Source organism: Typopeltis vanoorti, chromosome 9 (assembly GCF_054136105.1).
Source record: "Typopeltis vanoorti isolate ZY-2024b chromosome 9, IOZ_Tvanoo_1.0, whole genome shotgun sequence".
NCBI lineage: Eukaryota > Metazoa > Arthropoda > Arachnida > Uropygi > Thelyphonidae > Typopeltis > Typopeltis vanoorti.
The window spans coordinates 33643054-33663248 of record NC_143557.1 but is presented as its reverse complement, the minus strand read 5'-3'; the positions used below and the strand labels follow the sequence as shown (position 1 = coordinate 33663248).

Genomic DNA, 20195 nt, shown 5'->3' with positions numbered 1-20195 from the left:
TGCAAAATCTTCTCCATGGATGATTAGAATTCTTGTGTAGAGGCTTAAGTGCTGTGAGGACATTATGTTGGAGGTTTAATGGATTTTTTACAACACTCAGAAAGAATTAAATTAGAATTTAATACTCCTATATTTCGTCCTAGTCACTAGGACATCTACGGGGATTACAAACAATTAATGTAACATGCACACAAAAACTTACAATACTAAGCCTAACCACGTGGGTGACCCTAAAGTCCTATCTAGGTGGAGCGCCCTCTAAGGGCGGTAGTAGGTGGCCTGGAATGTAAGGTGGGACCTTTGGTGATGAGTGTTTCCCAAATCTTCGGAAGCTTAATGCAACCGTATTTGTTAAGATTTGGTTGGTTTCTGAGAGCTGCTGCTGCTTCTAACAAATACGGTTGCATTAAGCTTCCGAAGATTTGGGAAACACTCATCACCAGAGGTCCCACCTTACATTCCAGGCCACCTACTACTGCCCTTAGAGGGTGCTCCACCTAGATAGGACTTTAGGGTCACCCACGTGGTTGGGCTTAGTATTGTAAGTTTTTGTGTGCATGTTACATTAATTGTTTGTAATCGCCGTAGATGTCCTAGTGACTAGGACGAAATATAGGAGTATTAAATTCTAATTTAATTCTTTCTAAGTGTTGTAAAAAATCCATTAAACCTCCAACATAATATTTTAGTTCTTACTGGTCTGGATAGTGGCCCTTCCTCTAATGCATTGTATTATACATGTCTGTAAGAATATGTGCCTTGCATTATGGGATGCTGAGGCAATTGATGTGAAGTTGTTAGCCTCTATATACTAGTAGCCCAGTTGTGAAGTTACTTAACCACTCGGCTACTAGTATATATTGACTGCTTGTATATGGGACATATATGACTTCTGCATTACCTCAGTCTTGGTATCTCTTCTGCGTCTGGCTCCCACTGATGACATCTTGGATTTTGACAAGATAAGTACTTTGTTTTTCACTTTGATTTCATTTTACGAGTGCTAGTGGTGGTTTTTCTCTCACTAGCACTGGCTTTTTTAAGTAAATATCAAGATTGCTGGTAATGCAGTTAATATCTGCATTATGGGATTACTTTCAGCTGTATCACTCACCCATTTTATAGTGGCTCAAATTTAGCATTTGCTGGTGGTGTAGAAATGTTTCTGTATCACAGGATTTAGTCCCATCCCTTCCGCCCCCCCCCCTCCTTGATGTGAAGATGTCCATACCAAATTTTGTCAACATCAGTACAACTCGAGTTACAGTGAACCATCCCAGAGTACAGAGGCAATGCCTGCGCTGTGGTTCATACAATCACTTGGGTAGGAACTGCCCCAAAGTTAAATGTTCTGATTGTATAGAGATCGGACATATTGCTTATCATTGTCTCAAACCCAGTCAGAAATGCAAAAGTACTGAACGTTGTGTCAAGTGTATATATATCAGAGAGGCATAGAGAAGAGTTCCTGGATCTTCCAATTCAGTCTAGTAAAGATGGCGCTTTCAAACAAACAATACTTGATAAAATCACAAAAAAGTGTGTGACCAAATCAGTCAGAAATTAGCCCCAAACGTCCAGAGCTGCAGGAGCCACTTTCCCAAATATGCATGAAATAATAGTACCAATTTTCCTCCAAGGGTGCAAATTCTAGGAATTGAAATTAGATGATGCAAAGAAACAAGAAAGGTGACTAAAGTTTTAAAACAGATAGTTGGGGCTAGTAAGATTTATTCTTTCATGCTGTACGGCAAAGGGAAATATATACAGTTACAAATATTTCAGTTAAAGATGTGGAAACAAGGGATAAACTCTTAGAGGGTTTTACGTTCAAAGGAGGTAGCAGAGTAATTCCTGTAATGGCGGGAAGTCAAAATTAAAAATTGAAACATTTCCAATGGAAATGTTTATAGAGAACAGTAATGAAATTTTTATCCAGACATTCTCAAAATGGGATAAAATCAGTAATTTATGAAAGGGTATATCAGGTGAAGATCCAAACTGATTTTCTGGTGGGGCTACCTTCACAATGGATACGAAAATGTCCATACCAAATTTTGTCAACATCAGTACAACTCGAGTTACAGTGAACCATCCCAGAGTACAGAGGCAATGCCTGCGCTGTGGTTCATACAATCACTTGGGTAGGAACTGCCCCAAAGTTAAATGTTCCAACTGTATAGAGATCGGACATATTGCTTATCATTATCTCAAACCCAGTCAGAAATGCAAAAGTACTGAACGTTGTGTCAAGTGTATATATATCAGAGAGGCATAAAGAAGAGTTCCTGGATCTTCCATTTCAGTCTAGTAAAGATGGCACTTTCAAACAAACTATACTTGATAAAATCACAAAAAGTGTGTGACCAAATCATTCAGAAATTAGCCCCGAAAGTCCAGAACTGTAGGAGCCACTTTTCCAAATATGCATGGAACAACATTAGTTGAAATTACCAATGATGAATCTAGTATAACAACTGAACAGATACAAGGTGAAATGCAAACAAAGGAAACTGTTTTACAAGGAGAAACTGGAGAAGAAACAGAAAAGCAAGTAAAATAACCAAAATAACTTAATATGCAGACAAGTTCATCAAAAAAAAAAAAAAAAAGATGAATTAATAAAAAATATTGAAGATAAACAAAAAAAAATTAAACATTAAAAAAAGGGAACTAAATCTAAAATAAGAAGAAATAATAAAGAATCTAAAGATGGAGAAGGTTGCTGTGGATCATCAAATGAAGACCTCTCACAGGCTCAGAAGAGTTTATTTGACCATGAGGAACTATCTCATGCTAATAAGGAAAAAGCAAAAGATACAATTGAAGAAAAATAATAAAGTTTACCAATTCAAAGTTTTCTCAGTACAGTTATCATCTAAGTGAAAAGAAAATACCTAGCTTCCAAATCAAGAGTGATAGGCATGAAATTGAAATAATGGAAAGCAACTGGAAAAAACTGGAAAACAATTTACAATCAACGGCTTACATAATTGCTTCTTCATAGACAGAAGACCTCATCAGGTTCATCCAAAATCTAGAAGTTAAAGACTTACCAGTGACACTTTACTGATAACATCATCTCCTTTCTGAATTGCCTCAATAAATGTATGATTCCACAAGCAAGTTAAACAAGAAGCTATATGGAAATTTATGCTATGCTATGATATCAGGTTTTTGTTTCTCCAAGAAAAAAACATACTTCTACAGATATAAAAACTTTAACAGATAGATATGCACTTCTTTGGATATCTTTGAAGGATTTAACAGGGCTGGAGTAGTTCTTGCACTCCCTAATTGGGTCATTCTGTAATATCCAAAGGGATGCAGAAGGGAGAATCTTGACAATAGACTGAAAATACTGTGGATATGTAATAAGGTTTATAAATGTTTATGCTCCAATGCAACAGTTAGATGAAAATTCTTCCAGGAATTGCAGCTGTATTTATACGGTGCCTATACTACATCATAGCACCTGAAGACTGGAACTGTATTGAAAATCCCACATTAGACAAAAATAGGGGGACACTCCAGGAATGGGATATGCACAGTTAAAAATATTTCTCAACAATATTCAACTAGTAAACATATGGCGGATTTGCAATCCTAATCTCCAGGCTTACACATGTGAATCAAGGTATGTCTTGATTGAATTATATCTCTTCTTCCCTTATAAAAATGATATTCAGATAAAACATCTTGACATCAACATGGCAGGCCAGTAGAATAACAGTTGATCAAATCATTGTCTCTTTGGCATACTACTGTTTTAAATGTAATATAGCGTTTCTGTGTATACTCCAGATGATGATCTTAATATGAAGGTCGAAACGTCAGGAAATTAAAGTAATTGTTTCTAATATGGTTGTAGTCTCCATAATTTGTCTGAAATGAATGCTGATCACCATGAACACTAAAGGTAAGGATTCAGATAATTCATAAAGATTTGACACACAAGCGATGCTGTCAGTATGATAAGCTGAAGATGCATATTTCTGTTTTGATTAATTGACTGGCATTTTTAAAACATTGTAGAGACAGCAATCTTATTCCCAACTGCATCAAGCTGAAAAGAAAATTCACCTCGACAAAGGTACTAAGAATATATAACCATATAGAGAAAGTGATGCTCAGAGAGCAGATTCAAACCACTTTCAAAAACTTAGCATTTGCTTAAAATTGGAACTATTGAGTTGTTTAAATCCATATATTTGGGATATCCTTGAGAGGATATCTCAAATATCTGATATCCTAAACATATCCTTGAAACAAAGACAGCAAAACTTATATCCAAATTTCATTGACTTAAAGATCAACAATATTCAGATATAACAAGCCAAAAGGCTATTTTACCGGCAACATAAGTTAAGTTTAAGGGAGATGGTAAATCCCGTATTATTCTACAGCCGGGTACAAAACTTGGATCGAAATCCTAGAGTTTCATGCTGAAAAAACTATCGGCGAGCCCAAGTGTAAGTAATCACTTGGGTAGTACAACACCAGGGCAACTCGAAGCAAAGGTGGAGCAAGCTCCGTCATTGTCCTTAATATTCTCTCATAATGTAAAACACAGCTCCTAGGAGATGTATTACTGTTTTACATTATGAGAAGAGATCACTACCCAGACCAGTTTCAACCCTTTTTGAGGTCTCATCAGTGAGTAGGTAGACCTGGAATATCAAGGTTTTAAGTGAACCGAACTTACATATACCTCTACTAACAAATTGCTAAACTGGTGTACTTATATATTGTTATTACTACTATAACAAGCCAAAAGGCTATTTTACTGGTGTAGTGTACTTGTAAGAGGTGACTACCCAGACTGGTTGAAACTGGTCTGGGTAGTGATACCTCTTCTCATAATGTAAAACAGTAATACATCTCCTAGGAGTTGCGTTTTACATTATGAGAGAATATTAAGGATAGTGACGGAGCTTGCTCCACCTTTGCTCTGAGTTGCCCTGGTGTTGTACTACCCAAGTGATTACTTACACTTGGGCTCGCCGATAGTTTTTTCAGCATTAAACTCTAGGATTTCGATGGATTTTGATCCAAGTTTCGTACCCTGCTGTGGAATAATACGGGATTTACCATCTCCCTTAAACTTAATATTCAGATAGTCGATGAACAAGTTTGAATTTCTTATTGAACGAAAACAGTTAACCACAAGCCAGTGATGACAACAACCAACCAAAATTAAGTGATAATAGGAGCCACCAACCTTCAATGAACAGTCATGTGATTAAATTTTCTAACCACATCCTGAACAATGTGAACTCTCACTACGTAGTGAAGGCTTAAACTTTGCTGTGGCATTCAGGACTGTTAACAAATTAGACTTCATATACCATATTGAAAGAAGCTTAAGATTTCTCCCAACCACCATAGCTGATAAAGTACGATTGGAAACGTCGAATGTTTTAAATAATACAAAAACAATAACTAGCAACGTAATCAAATCTGAATTGGCAGCTCTGAAATCTTTAAAATCAATTCATGATATTGTAATCACTACAGCTGATTAAGGCAGTGCCACTGTTATTTTAAAACCCCATACCATTCCAAACAACATACTTGGGAGAAATGAATCAATTAGTCTCAGATAGTAGCACTTATCAACTTGTTAACTATATAACCCAACTAATCGGATAAAAAAGAAAATGGTAAAATTACTTAAATCAGTCACTTCTTGGCCCAAGGATACAGTTACAGAACTGCTTCTGGACTATGCTATGCTTTGATCTAGGGTTTTTCCCCCCACTTGAGGTCAGGCCAGTAGAATAACGGTTGATCAAATCATTCTCTCTTTGGCATATACTGTTTGAAATGTAATATAGCTTGTTTTTGTATATATATGCGTGTATACTCCAGATGATGACCTTAATATGAAAGTCGAAATGTCAGGAAATTAAAGTAATTATTTCCAACATGGTTGTAGTTTCCATAATTTGTCTGAAATGAATAGTCTGGGTAGTGGCTCTTCCCATAATGCATAGCATTATACATGTCTGTAAGAATGTGCCTTGCATTATGGGATACTTAGGCAATTTTCCTCAAACCAAGGTTTATGGAAAAGTGGAAATTAGTTTATACTTCTGCAAGAAAACTTGAAATCATTGATATTTTGATAGAATCCCTGACAATTCCACTCTAGAAATGATTTCATTATTTTTGGCAGAATAATCTGGCTTAAAATGTTGTGAGGTTTTGTTTTCGTTGAACTTGGATTTTTTTTCTTTTTGGAGAATTGTGGACAGTCCATTTTTTTTTCTTCCTCCAGAAAAAAATCTAAGATGTCCGATGTCATCAAATTTGACTCCTAGGTAGATATATTAATTGTTTTATCATCATCTGGGGGGGGGTCCACTCCATCTATTAATGGGTCTAAAGGCATGACTTTGATCCTCTACAATGACATTCCTTTTTTTTTTTAAGTAGTAGATTCTCTGTGTAATGGGACCATTTTTAGCATATCCTCAGGAGTGAGCCCATGTTGATTTTTCTCTTTTAGATTAAAAAGAAACAAGCAAATCACACCATTCAGGGATGTTGTAGTTGTGATAAGGAGGTACCAACATACATGTTAAGACTCCTGTTGACACTTTCTTTACTGCTGCCTTTTCAGAGTAACAGGGTTTAGCACTAGATGTTGCCACTTTCGTGGTCTAGTGTTTCTCTTCACCCCTCGATGTGGGATGCTCTCCTTGGTTTTTATTTTTTTATTTTTGTACCTCCTTTCATCCTTCCACCTTTGGCATGCTCTGGGTGCGATGGGCAATCTTCCTCACAATTAAGGCATTTTAGTGTTTTCTCTTATGGTCTTTTTTTTCTCATGATCTTTACTGCTAAATTGGACAGCCACGACAGGCAGTTTGAGAATAACCATACATCTGACATTTAAGCAGCACAAACAGTTCAGGATGTAGAACCTAACTGAGCACTTGAGATATCCAGCTTTCACAGATGTTGGTGGTTTAGATGTGTTGAAAGTAAACATGCTATTCCTGGTGGGAACCAGGTGACCATCTTTAGTTATCAGGATTCTCATTGTAGTTGTCACTTTCAGTTCAGAGTATTGCTTTGTGTAGAACATTGAGGAATTTGCACTCTGATATTACTCCTCAAAAACAGTTGCTCTGATTATATCTGTGTTGTTTTTCTATAAGAATGTCAACATCCCTTGAATGGAGTTTGACTGACTTTGGAGATCCTTCTAGAAGAATAAAGAAGGTGGCATTTTTCTGAGTGGACATTCTTCAGATGAGTGCAATATTAAAAAGGTTGGTATGGTTATTGCTATCTCTGATGTTTTTTGTTTCTTGATTGTATTTTCAGTGATGCTGCAATAGTTTCTAAACATGGTTGTGGCTTGTTGAAGATTCTGATAAACTAGAGCAGTGATGAGCAACCTTTGTTCTTCAGTGGGTCACAATTGAAAACCTTATATTCCATATGAGCCACAATGACCACAATATTAAATACTTTAATATATTAATCAAAAAAATTTAATTTATGGGATGGAATTTGTTATTTTCGATATAGATTTACAATGAAAAGTTTTTTTTTTAATTTGATTTACTTTTTATTAGTAATACTTTCAATATATACACAGGTATATGTGCATAATTTTTTAATAACAAATTATCTAGCTGCTGAAATTTAATTAATGAGATATTTGGCTCTGTTTCTCATCATCAAGCTTTTCAATAAATTGAGGTATGTTTGAAATCGCAACTCTAATACAATTTTTTAGTCGTTCGTCATCAAGGCGATTTCGATGATCATTTATTACAGTTTTCATTTTTGAAAATAGTTGTTCACACAGATAAGTACTACCAAATAAACTCGTTATTTGCCTGGAATGGGTAGCCAGCAATGGAAGTTTATCAATTGGAAAGTGACGCTTATAAAAGTCAATAAGACTAACATTTTGAAACTTATTTCTTGGTTCAGTGTCGCTTTGCAAATCAATTATTTCCATTTGAAATTTTTCGAGAATCCTTTCAACATCTAGGTGATAAGAAAATATCAAAATTAGTTTCATTTTCATGCAAGTTTTTGAACTGCGAACTGAATTCTTGTAGTCTCTGGATTTCCTCTGCATATTTGTTTCAGATGGATTTTCTTTTCTCAAAATTGGAAAATGAGCCATATTATTAGATTCCAGTTGCCAATTCCAAATTATTAGTTTATTTTCACTGCCTTTTATTTTATCAAATTTCATTAATAAGTTTGTTCTGTCCTTGAAGATTTATATTTAATTCATTCAGATGTTGAGTAATGTCAATGCAAACTGCAAAGTCACACATCCAGTCCTTGTCCTTAAATTCTGGAAACGGGTTGTCCTTCATCTCTAAGAATAACTGATTTGCAAGAATAATGGAACTGTTCATTCAAGAATAATGAAACTGTTCCTGAATGACAGCAAGCTGTGCTGTATCACTAATATCACGACTTTCATCCAAAGCCAAAGAAATCCATTCTACCTTAGAAATATGTCCCCAAAATTTTCTCAATACTTTGCAAAAGATTGTAATTCCTTCTTGCTATTGTAATTCATGACAAGATGATTTTCGAAATTATATCTTTTTTATCAGGGAAAGTGACATCTACTATGACTAATAAGCATTCATTTACTATTTCTCCATCAGAGAATGATTTCATTCTTTTTGCCAAAATTTGACTAACAGTGTAGCCTGCACAAACTGCAGATCTGCAGTTAATGAATCACCTTTAAATACATTTTGCCATTGTTTAAGATTTTTTTGCAGTTGATTCACTTTGTCTTTGCGTACCTGTCCTTGCAAATTGTCAAATTTTAAAGAATGTTTAGTTGTATAATGCCTCTTGATCAGGCCGGCTCTACCGACGGTGCAAGACATGCATTTGCACGGAGTGGCAAAATCGACATAAACTATATGAAAAATAAGAGGGGGAAGGGGCGGCAAAACATGCTACTGCACAGGGCGGCCCTGCTTGAGAACAGATATCTTTTCACAACATATCAAGTGAACAGCATTGTCTTTTATTCAAGTAAAAAAATAGTCGCATGTCCTTCCTTCGTTAAACTGACGATTTTCGTCCTCAACTTTGTTTTCTAGATTTTGAACTCATTGATTAAACACAAGGTTCTGTTTGTAAAAAAAAAAAATTGTGTAAAGATGCAATTTTTTAAAATAAAAAATTATATTACCATTATAAATTTATAATTTGCTTAGGTTTTGAAAAAACTTGTATCAATAAGTTTATTCAAGAATAATGGAACTACTTTCGTATATCGTCAAAGTACGACTGTTCGTGCATGACTGAAAATGCAAAGATAACACATTGTGCCTTTTGCTAAAATGTTTACACTTTTGCTAAATGAAGTGCAACATTTCAGAGAGCTGCATGCAGCACACGGGTTGCTCATCACTGAACCTGAACTAGAGGATGAAAAATTATTCAAACTCAAAGGAAGTTTGTTTCAGTACAAGAGCTTCTCCACCCACCATGGAACTATACATGGATGCCCACTCACCAACAAGCAATGATTGCACTTAGGACTGTGCTCTCAAGCCTGATTGACATAACTACTCTCCAACAACAGTCTGTGAGTTTGATTCCTGCTATGGGCATGGATGTTTGTGATTGTCTTTAAGTGGGAGGGAGGTATGATCTCCTGGTGTGAGACCACTGCCCTTCTTACCAGAGGCCTGAAGTGGCTTGAAAAAGTTTCATGTTTGGTCTCTAGAGCAGGTTTACCAGACTAGTTAAAAAATAAATAAAATGTAAAAAAAAAAAAAAAAAAACTTAGTCTACCTATCATACTGTAGTTTACAAAATAACTACAGGTTTACAAAATAACTTTTTGTCAAGGGAAACTACACAAAGAGCAGAATGCCAAGCCTACCATGATGGCACCATAGCAAGCCTTGAGTCTTATCTTCTGACTATGGATGAGGAGACTTACTGCAAATGTAGACCCTTGCAGACAAGCCAACTAACCAATTAGTCCTGACTGGGCTGTCCAGGATTGCCTGTCTTGCTGATGCAGAGGCCAAAGTAGAGAGAGAGAGACTACCAGGATAACCCCTTTTTCTAAATGTCCACAGGTCACACTGCATGGAAAACATGATGGCAAGGCATTGCACCCCACTGATAGTGGTCTGGAAGATAGGGTAGTTAAGAAAAAGAGTCAGGAGAAGTTGAGTGAAGAATATGGAAAGAAAATCATAGAATAACAATGAAAAGGGCCAATAACATCACTGGGGGGGGGGGGGATCTCCTTCACCACAAAGAGGTGCCTCATATGTGGAGGGCTTACTGTATTATTAAGAATGTTCCTTATTCCCATCATTACTATTTCTTGCTTCATTTCAGTTTGCTTATATATCTTCCATAATTTTTCATAATAGTGCTTCACAGTATAAACAACACCAAGAGATGAAAAAAATAAACTAATTTATTGAACGAAGTAATATTTTGCTGGTTTTCTACCCATCATCTTCAGAGCACAAATTATAACTGTGACAAGAACACAGGCGTACACAAAAACATTAAAAACAATTCAATTTGTAACTGACACATTAGTAAAATATATTTATTTTTTCATCTGTTGGGTGTTGTTTATACCATAGAGCAAGATTATGAATAATCAACACCTAAGCCGTTCGATATATATTCCATAATTTTCATTATACCATGTAAAGAATTGGTGTCATAATTTTCTTCAATATATATTTTGTTCACATTAAAATAAAATAAAAATAAAAATAAAAACCTTCTGGTATCTTAAAGGAATTGATTTTTGCAATTAAGCACATGCACTGAAATATGCCATTAAATCAGTTAGTGTGTGATTTAATGGCATATTTCAAATGGCATATTACCATTTGAAAAAATAACATTCCTTTTACAGAGTAAATATGACAGTTGCAAATTTACACAGTTTTATTGTGGACACTTTAATTACTTATGCTGACTGGTTTTTTCCTGGTGGTAAGTTATTTAATCACTTTTATAATTTGTATTGTTTAACGGGTTTTTTTGTTGTTGATATATTTAATAGTGTAAATCTTCTTGCTCCTTATAAATTAAAAGATAACAAATTTAAGAATTTTTCAAATATTTTTCTGGCCTTTACAATTTCTTATACAAGTATTTATGTCAGCATAATACCGTGTTATAAATCATCTGTGACATAAAAGGAAGGGAAACTTTTAGTAATATTTATATATATTTATCATAAATTATCTGTATGCTAAGGCTGAACGAAGCTGCTGTCAGTGCCTTAAGTCTCAACCAGAATTTTGTTGTTGAGCTGAAACAAATAATGGCACTATTTGTTTCAGCTCAACATGTTGAACATTATGTTGTTCAACATGTCCAAGTACTGGACAAGTACTGAACATCATGTCCAAGCACTGGACATGATGTTCAACATTGAATGCAGAATCCATAACTTAGCTCCAGAAATAGCTAACATTAGGCTTGATGTCGCCAGTATTCTTTCTAGATCTTCACCTCCTAAAAGTAATCTATCATCCTGCAAACTTATTTTTTCATCCTTAAATGACACCTTATCACTTCAAAAATAAAAATTCCTCCTGATATAATAGATCCCTTTTTCTTTGCAATCTATTCCAGATATTTCTCCTAAAACAATAAAATTTACAAACAGATAGAGGATACTTCTATGGGTTCTCCCCTCTCTAATTTTTACATGGAACATTTTTTTAAAAAAAACAAGCTCTCGACTCCATCCCTCTCGCTAAGATACGTCGATGAGTGTTCTCTATTTGACCTCATGGCCCAGCCACGTTATTTTTTCCCTCTGTCACCTCAATAGTCTTCACCTTGAATCCAATTTACAATGGAAAAGGAAACTAATAATAGTCTAGCCTTCCTAGAGACCTTGGTAACACTCCAAGGTCTCCAAAACCTAAGGATGAACACTATTTCTGAAGATTACAACCACAAATTCAGATGAATGAGCTTATGACAATTTGTATAACTGATGATTTCAAGAAGAAAGAGGGTAGTACTTCTCAACAAGATAAAAGACCACGCTAAGTGAATTGTGTTTGAAGGAAATTCTTTTCGTGAAGGAATAAAGTTGCAAACTTTATGATGTATTGTAATGTCTCAAAGACAACATCTAAATGATTTCACACAGGGAAAAATTATTGGAAAATTTGAAGGAGACTGCAGAATTACTGATATTGCCAGAGAGCTTGGAATCTCATGTAGTGTTGTATCTAGGCTCTGGGCAGCATTTCAAACCAGTGGAACGTGTTCCAACATTTGCTAAGAGGTTGCCTTTGCTCTGCTATGGATCCCTATGGAGTTTTGATTATTACAAAAAAATATAATCAACGCACTATGGCAGCAGCTTGCAAGTCAGCTCCATTTTAGCACAGGCACACAGATATCTCGACAAACTGTAGCAAGACATCTGCAACAAGTAGGACTGTAGTGTATGTCCTTTATCTACAGCTCATTATAGGGCATGTTTTCAGTGGTGTTGTATCCATAAAAATTGGACAAGACACCAGTTCCTCCAATTCTAGATGACACTTAATGTGGCGTGAAAGTAGTACTGCATACCATCATAAGAATGTTCTTGAAAAGGATAGATACAGCGGTGCTGGGGTCATGGTGTGGAGAGGCATTATGCTTAATAGATGCACTGAGCTACAAGTGCTGGAAAGAGGGACTATGACTGGTGAATGATATTGCAACAAAGTTCTTCAACATCCTGTTCGATTGTTCCGTGGCGATGTAAGCAAAGAATTAATTTTTATTGATGACAGTGCCACACCATATCGTACATGAGCAATGGAGATACTTCTGGAGACCAAGGATATTAATTGAATTGATATCCTGCATGCTCTCCAGATCTCAACTGCATAGAACATGTTTCAGATGCAACAGGAGATGCATTGCTGCTCAAAATTCCCCTCCAGAAAACAAACCAGGTGTTTTCGTTGCTCTGAAGGAGAAGTGGGCCAGTTTGCCTCAAGAACTCCTCAATCACTTGGTGCTAAGCTTGGTACAACGTTGTAGTTTAAGAGTGGACATATTCTATCCTGAAATGTCTCTCTGCATAGTTTTCTGTAAGCACTGTACATCAATTCCTTGACTATGTCCTTAGGAAATTTGTAACTAAATTTTGTAAAAAAAAATAAAAAAAATTATGCTGGCAATAAATTTATGTCCACATTTGGCTGTAATCATGAAAAATTTTTCATATAAAAGTAAAAATATAGTTAGTCCTTAGCTTTTAGACACCAGCGTACATTCATAAACTTTCCCATCACCCTCTCTCTCTCAACAATATTGTATCATGAAACACCAACCAATATCATTTTCAATTTTAATTGTTTTCCATAATTATTTAGTTCAGTACTTCTTCTTCATCTCATCCATCTGGTGACAGCTTGAGTTCCCTTTGTACAATCTGTCTCCAAATGGTTCTATTTCTAGTCTTCTCAAACACAATAGTGAAACTGGAGAATTCGCCTCTTTCTTTTATGGATCTGAGCCAACTTTTCCTATTCTTCCATTTAGCACAATGTTTGGAAGTGTGTGAGGAGGCATTATCTGGACATAGCTGAACCATCGGAGCTGTTGCTGAAGAATAATGTTTGTGAGGTTGTCCTGGTACTTGAGATCCTGCTTTACTTGTTCTGTGGTTTTATGTTCAGTCCAGTGCGTTTCATTTTTCTTAGGCACTTTCCCTCAAATGCATTTATTTTGAGTAGTTCCTTCTTAGTGAGTCGCCATAACTCACTTCCATATATTGCTGTAGGGTTGATCATGGCTTTGAATAGTTTGATTTTAAGATGTTTTGAGAGTTTGTTATTGTTCCATATGTTGTTTAATTTATTCATGTTTGACCATCCAATGTTAATTCTGTGTTTTACTGTTTCAGTGCTGTCCAAATTGTGTGTAATGGTGCTTCCTAAACAAACAAGGGATTTTACTTGTTCTAGGATTTGGCTCTCCATGGTATTGAGACATTTTCAACTTCTCTTCCTATTTTCATTATTTTAGTCTTTCTGCTGTTGATGCTCATTCTAAAGTTTTTACATGCTTCATTTAAAAGTAATTTTTTTTTTTCTAATTGTAGCTTGGATACTGCCAGGATTAGTATATCATCTGCATATTTGATGTGGTGGTGTTTCTTCCATTTATATTTATCCCTGGTTCATTGGAGATTCCTTTGCATATTTCCTCTAGGTATATATTGAATGAGTGCAGTGAAAGTGGGCAGCCCTGCATAACTCCTTTTTCTATCTTAAATTCTTCTGTTTTAATATTATTAAATTTGACGAGTGCTTTTGTGTCTTTATAAAAGTTTGAAATGAAGGTCAATAATTCAGAGTCTATTGCTTTAGAGTTTAGGATAATGATCACTTTATCTCTTTCTATGGAATCGAAGGCTTGTTTAAAGTCAATGAAGCTGCAGTACAGTGGTAGATTGTGTTCCCAGCATTTTTCTGCTATAGTATTAAGTATGAAGCTTTGATTGATTGTGAATCTTGTGGGTCTGAAACCAGCTTGTTCCCCCTCGACAATATCTTCCATTAATTTATGCATGCTGTTTTTGTATAATTCGATTTAAAAGATTTAAAATGGGATCCCAGTTTTCCAGTCCTTCCTTAGGTATTTCTCTTGAGAATAAATGGTTGAAACGATTCAATAAATATGTTATGATTCCCTGGCCTCTGTGTTTCCAGAGTTTAGTAGGCATTTGGTCTATTCCAGAAGTTTTGGATGTTTTCATTTGGTTTATTGCTTTAAGTAGCTCATCTTTTAGGATAGCAGGTGCTCTTTTTTTTTCTTTGCTGTTTGACGAATCCCACATTTGGTTTCTTTGGAATAGTGTTTGGTAGTATTCTTTCTATACTTTTTGTATATCTTGAATTGTGCCAGTTTCCATATTATTAGAATCTTTCATTTTTAAAGTAATGTTATTATATTCTTTGGTTAGACATTATTTTATTTTGTAAACAGTTTTAGTGTCATGCTTTTTATTTCCTTCCTCACCTTGTTTTACTTTTTCTTCTAACCAAGATACCTTTGCCACTTTACACATGCTATTGATTTTATTTTTTAGCCTTTTATAGTGTTGTCTGATTTCTTCTGAATATTCTGATTTAATGTGTTTTTAGCCTCTCTTTTTTCTTCTAGGAGTTTTAAAATTTCAAGGGTGATCCAATTTTTATTTGGTTTGATAACTGTGCCTAGAATCTTGATAGCTGTGTTTTTGACTATTGTTTCTTCCCTGGTTCTATGCAGTTTCTACGTTAATGAAGGGTATGTTTTTGCAGTTCTGTTTCTATGGTATTCTCATATAATTTATTTATATCTTCTTCATTTATTTTGTTTATGTCAATTAAATTGCAGTTGAAATCAGGCTTTTTTAGGGTTTTGACATTCTGGACCAATGTTTTCCATTTCTTTCTAATTAAAATGTAGTCAATACAGTTTTTGGTAACTATCTGGTGATGTCCAAGTAGATTTATGGGAAGGCCCATAATTTCTTGGCATCTTTAATTTATATTATAACCAAGTGGAAAAACTTCCAACAAAATAAGCTAAATTTTTTTTGTAAAAAATCACCTTTATTTCTCAACATAGTCTCCATCAAGGTCCACACGTTTGGTCCAGCGTGTTTCCAATTTTTTCATCCCATCTAAAAAGTAGGATTGGCAAATCGTGCAAAATAGTCACTGACAGCCTTGGTGGCATCCTCTTTCAAAGAAAAATTTTTCCCGCCGAGCCAATTTTTAAATTTGGGAACAAGAAGAAGTCACACAGGGCCAAGTCCAGAGAATGCGGTGGATATGGAACCAATTTGAACCTCAGTTCGTGCAATTTTGTCATTGCAGTGGCTGATGTGTGGGGGGGTGCATTGTCTTGATGAAAGAGCAATTTTTTCTTCAGCTCTTTTTTTAAACAGTCCAACAATGACCCATAATAGACTCCTGTTATTGTCTTACCTTCTTTTCCAAATAGTCTATCATGATAATTCCTTGGGAATCCTAAACAAAAAAAATAGTGGCCATCACCTTACCGGCTAACAAAATGGTGAAGACCATTTTTCATCTAGGAAGGTGATGGGGATTGTCCACCGTTTTGGACCATTTTTTTTAACAAAAAGTAGACAATGCCCAATGACCATTGTCCACTGTTTTGACTGCTGCTTAGACTCAGGTGTGTAGTGGTGGATCCAAGTTTCGTCTGCAATCACGAATCAACACACACAAAAAATCTTGCGAATTGCGATTAAACATCGCCAAACACTGCATTGAAATGTTTTTTTGCATGTTATTTTTGATCTACAGTCAACAATTGTGGCATCCATCGTGCACACACACAGCTTTTTCATGTGCAATTTTTCTTGCAGGATATTATACACCCATTCAGTTGACCTACAATCTCAGCAATCTCACGCACTTTCACTTGGCGGTCTCCCATAACGATACCATGGATTTTGTCAATCGTTTCCTTCGTACTGACCTCAATCGACATCCGGAGCCAACCAAGTCACCCCCAACAGTATGGGATTATTATTAGTTGGGTTAAAATTAGTTCAGATAATAGTGCCTCGCCACTTAATTTGACCACGTTCACAAAACTTTCTTTGCCAATGGCAACAATTCCCACCATATCCAAAAAAATATTAAAATCCCAAATCCATACACCCCTTACCCTCTCCAACAGAGACTACACCAAAGCTGTCACCATTCCATATATATCCAAGGCAAGAAATGACTGACATATTAGCTTCTTAAAATGAATAGAGAACACTTATGACAAACAAACAAACAAACATGCACATGAAAAGCGAGGCAAAAAAAAAAAAAAAAAACATTTCTTTCATCTTGTATTTAATGAAGTAATAACAAACTAAGGTTTGTCCCCTTGGAATAGGAAGTTCCCCATGTCATTATGCATAAATGATAGTTACTGTATGCCCACATATGTGAGACCCCTCAACACATGCATGTTGAGGGGTCTCACATGCATGTGTTGAGAAGAAGTCATTGTGTCGGAAAATTAGCTTTTCTTTTATGAAAATTCTAGTTTTAAAAGTGGTAACTAGCCAGCAAAGGTTGGCCGGTTGGTAGAGCCTCTGCTATTAATGGCTTAAGCAAGTTTGACTGCGGTTAGTAGTTGGACAGGGATCAATCATTCAATGCTGTTGGCACACTCTTCCTCGATGAGTCTTTGGACTCCCTGGAGGTGTCACATAATAATAATAATAATAATAATAATAACTATTTTGCTTGTACAGCAGTTGGAAAGTTTACATATAAAGCACGTGATTTCATGTCTTGGTGACCAATTGATACATTTCTTTATTTTTTTCTCCCCTTCAGCATGAATTGACTGCTGAAGGGGAGAAAAAAATAAAGAAATGTACGAATTGGTCACCAAGACACGAAATCATGTGTTTTATATGTAAACTTTCCAACTGCTGTACAAGCAAAATAGTTATCACTTTTAAAACTAGAATTTTCATAAAAGAAAAGTTAATTTTCCGACACATAATAATAAACACTCATCCCACAAAACGCATTGATTACCCTATTATAGGAATGGATTCTCCTTCTTCTAACATGCACAGAAGTGTTGAGGGGTCTCACATATGTGGGCGTACAGTAACTATCATTTATGCATAGCGACATGGGGAACTTCCTATTCCAAGGGGCAAACCTTACTTTTTATTACTTCATTAAATGCAAGAAGATGAAAGAAATATTTTTTTTGCCTCGCTTTTCATGTGCATGTTTGTTTGTCATAAGTATTCTTTATTCATTTTAAGAAGCTAATGTCTGCCAGCCCCAGTTCTATGAACTATGGGCATACAATATCTCTGGCAATTATTGTATTTGTCAACTGATTTCTTTTTTGCAAATTAAATGAAATTTACTTTACAGTTGACAAAAGTTTATCAAAAGAAGAATCAACATATTTCTTAACCAAATATGGGCAAAACATTTTACACTTAAAAAAAGAAGGATTCTAATTGCAGAAATGAACCCTGCAATGATTTATAACAATAAACTTGATTAGTAAAAATAGTGTATTATTATTATTCATTATTATTATTCCTGACACCTCCAAGGAGTCCAAAGACTCATCGCGGGAGGACACCTACAGCTGTCTCAACCACTACATTGAACCTTTACTACGAATCACCTCCATCTACTAGCCACCTCCACCACCACTACAACTAGTATTCTATGATTGTAAATTGTGTGTGTTCTGAAAGGCATACTTCATCACAGACATATTTGCATCTAATACCAAAGAAAAAGTGAGAGGGTGGGGAGGGGGAGAGATTATAGACAATCAATATAAATTTATTATCATCCTGAAGGGAATATGCATAAAAACATTTTTAAAAAAAATCATTACTTGAAAGGAAAAAATGCAGACTGTACAAACATTTGGGAGGGAAAATGTTCACTTTTTCTTTGTTCTTTAGGTGCAAATACCACTTTCACAAAATATGGTGTTTTCACAAATCAGTTGTAAAAACGACATAAATTATGACAGTTTTTTTTAGAAGAAAAAGAAACTGTTAAAATATATTTATTCTTCTATTATAAAATTTGCAAAAATTTATAAAAATTATAAATTAAGCTGACAAAATACAGTGTGTTGCCAGTGATAATTGTAATTTATGCATTGTGCAGAAAAACTTTCCATTTCATAGTGCAAGCTTTGGTTTGCTTTTACTTCACTAAATGCAAGAAGGCTGAAGTGATATAGTTTATATACCACAATTTCCTTTGTATGTGCATATTTGTTTGATATTTCCAGCATTCTGTATAAATTTTATGAAAACTAATATTTCATATTCCGTATAAAAGTACAGTTCAGCCATCTTTTTTGTATTTTCTTTTTTTTTTTTTTTTTTTTTATTTCACTCAATAATTTTGGTTTTCTGTATGTATGTTATAAATGAATAGTTTTTTTTGTTGTTGTTTGTTCTTTATGTCAAGCCCAAACATGAGAGGTTGGTTGATCAAGCTATGGAGCATTAGCAACATAATGGGTAGTGGGCTGCAGTGACGCACTCAGGATTTAACCCCCCAACTGGCCATGACATCTATAGACATCAAGATAAATCTGGATATGAAGCTCTAAAACACATTGAATAACATGGATAAGAAGTGCAATTTGGTGTCACTATTTCATCCACATTGGCCGGTAGGGAGGTTAATCTTGGGGGAGGGTGGGGGGAACTGAGTTGAGTAGACGATTTGAGAATACACACTACAAGACCTCAATAAAAAACAAAGATAAACCAGACTACAATAAAACTATAACTAGTCCTTACATTAAAGGGACATCAGATAAAATAAACAGAATACTACAGAAATACCTCAAAGCCACCTTTAAACCTCCTGCAAAATTAAAAAGCTTACTCAACTCATTCAAAGAACCACTCCCTCTGCTAGCCCACCCTGGAGTATACCATATTTATTGCACCTGTTATCTACCATATATAGGGGAAACAGGATGCACAATTCCTATCAGACAAAAGGAACATAAATGACACATTAAATATAATAAATATGGTGAAGCTGGCCTTTCTGATCATGAAAACTTATGATCAGAAAGGCCAGTGTAAATGTGTTTTACATCATGAATTGACTGGAAAAGCACCAGTTGTTTACATCACACCAAAACATGGTATGAACATAAATTTAAGGAAGCCTGTGAAATTCTTATCAAGTGGTACATATAATCCATATAAATAGAAAGCACATATTCTACCCACGGAACCTTTCTCCCTAACAGTTAACTATAAACAGGACTGTAGATAATCCAGAATCTTAAATCTAATATAACAATTTTCATGTTAAAAATAGGACATCATTGTCCTAAGCTCAGCACAAAACTCTTGTAGTTCCTCTATTTGGCTTTGAAATAATGTTGGATTTAATATCCACTTAATTTGAATAATTTTGTATCGCCGAAGTGAAGCCTTTTGGCTCTCTTTCTTTCAGAAATCCTTGCCTTTTGTGATATGACACCTTTTATGGCAACTTGTATGGTAAAGTATAAGTTCTGCATCACTTCAGCCTGAGTATTTACATCTGGGTCTGGCTCCAACTGACGAGACCTCAACAAAGGTTGAAACTGGTCTGGATAGTGACCCCCCCCCCCCATAATGTTATAACACCATA

The 20195-nt window shown here is 35.2% G+C and overlaps 1 protein-coding gene across 2 annotated transcripts in view; it reads left to right on the top strand.

The window, feature by feature from the left end:
* Nucleotides 1-20195, top strand: part of LOC150102964 (rho GTPase-activating protein 44-like) — a 521092-nt gene that overhangs the window by 468563 nt on the left and 32334 nt on the right. For both annotated transcript variants that reach the window (XM_090397793.1, XM_090397795.1), the window contains exon 14: nt 10901-10980. In XM_090397793.1, the coding sequence (XP_090253919.1) occupies nt 10901-10980 (80 nt within the window). The remainder of the gene's footprint in view (nt 1-10900; nt 10981-20195) is intronic.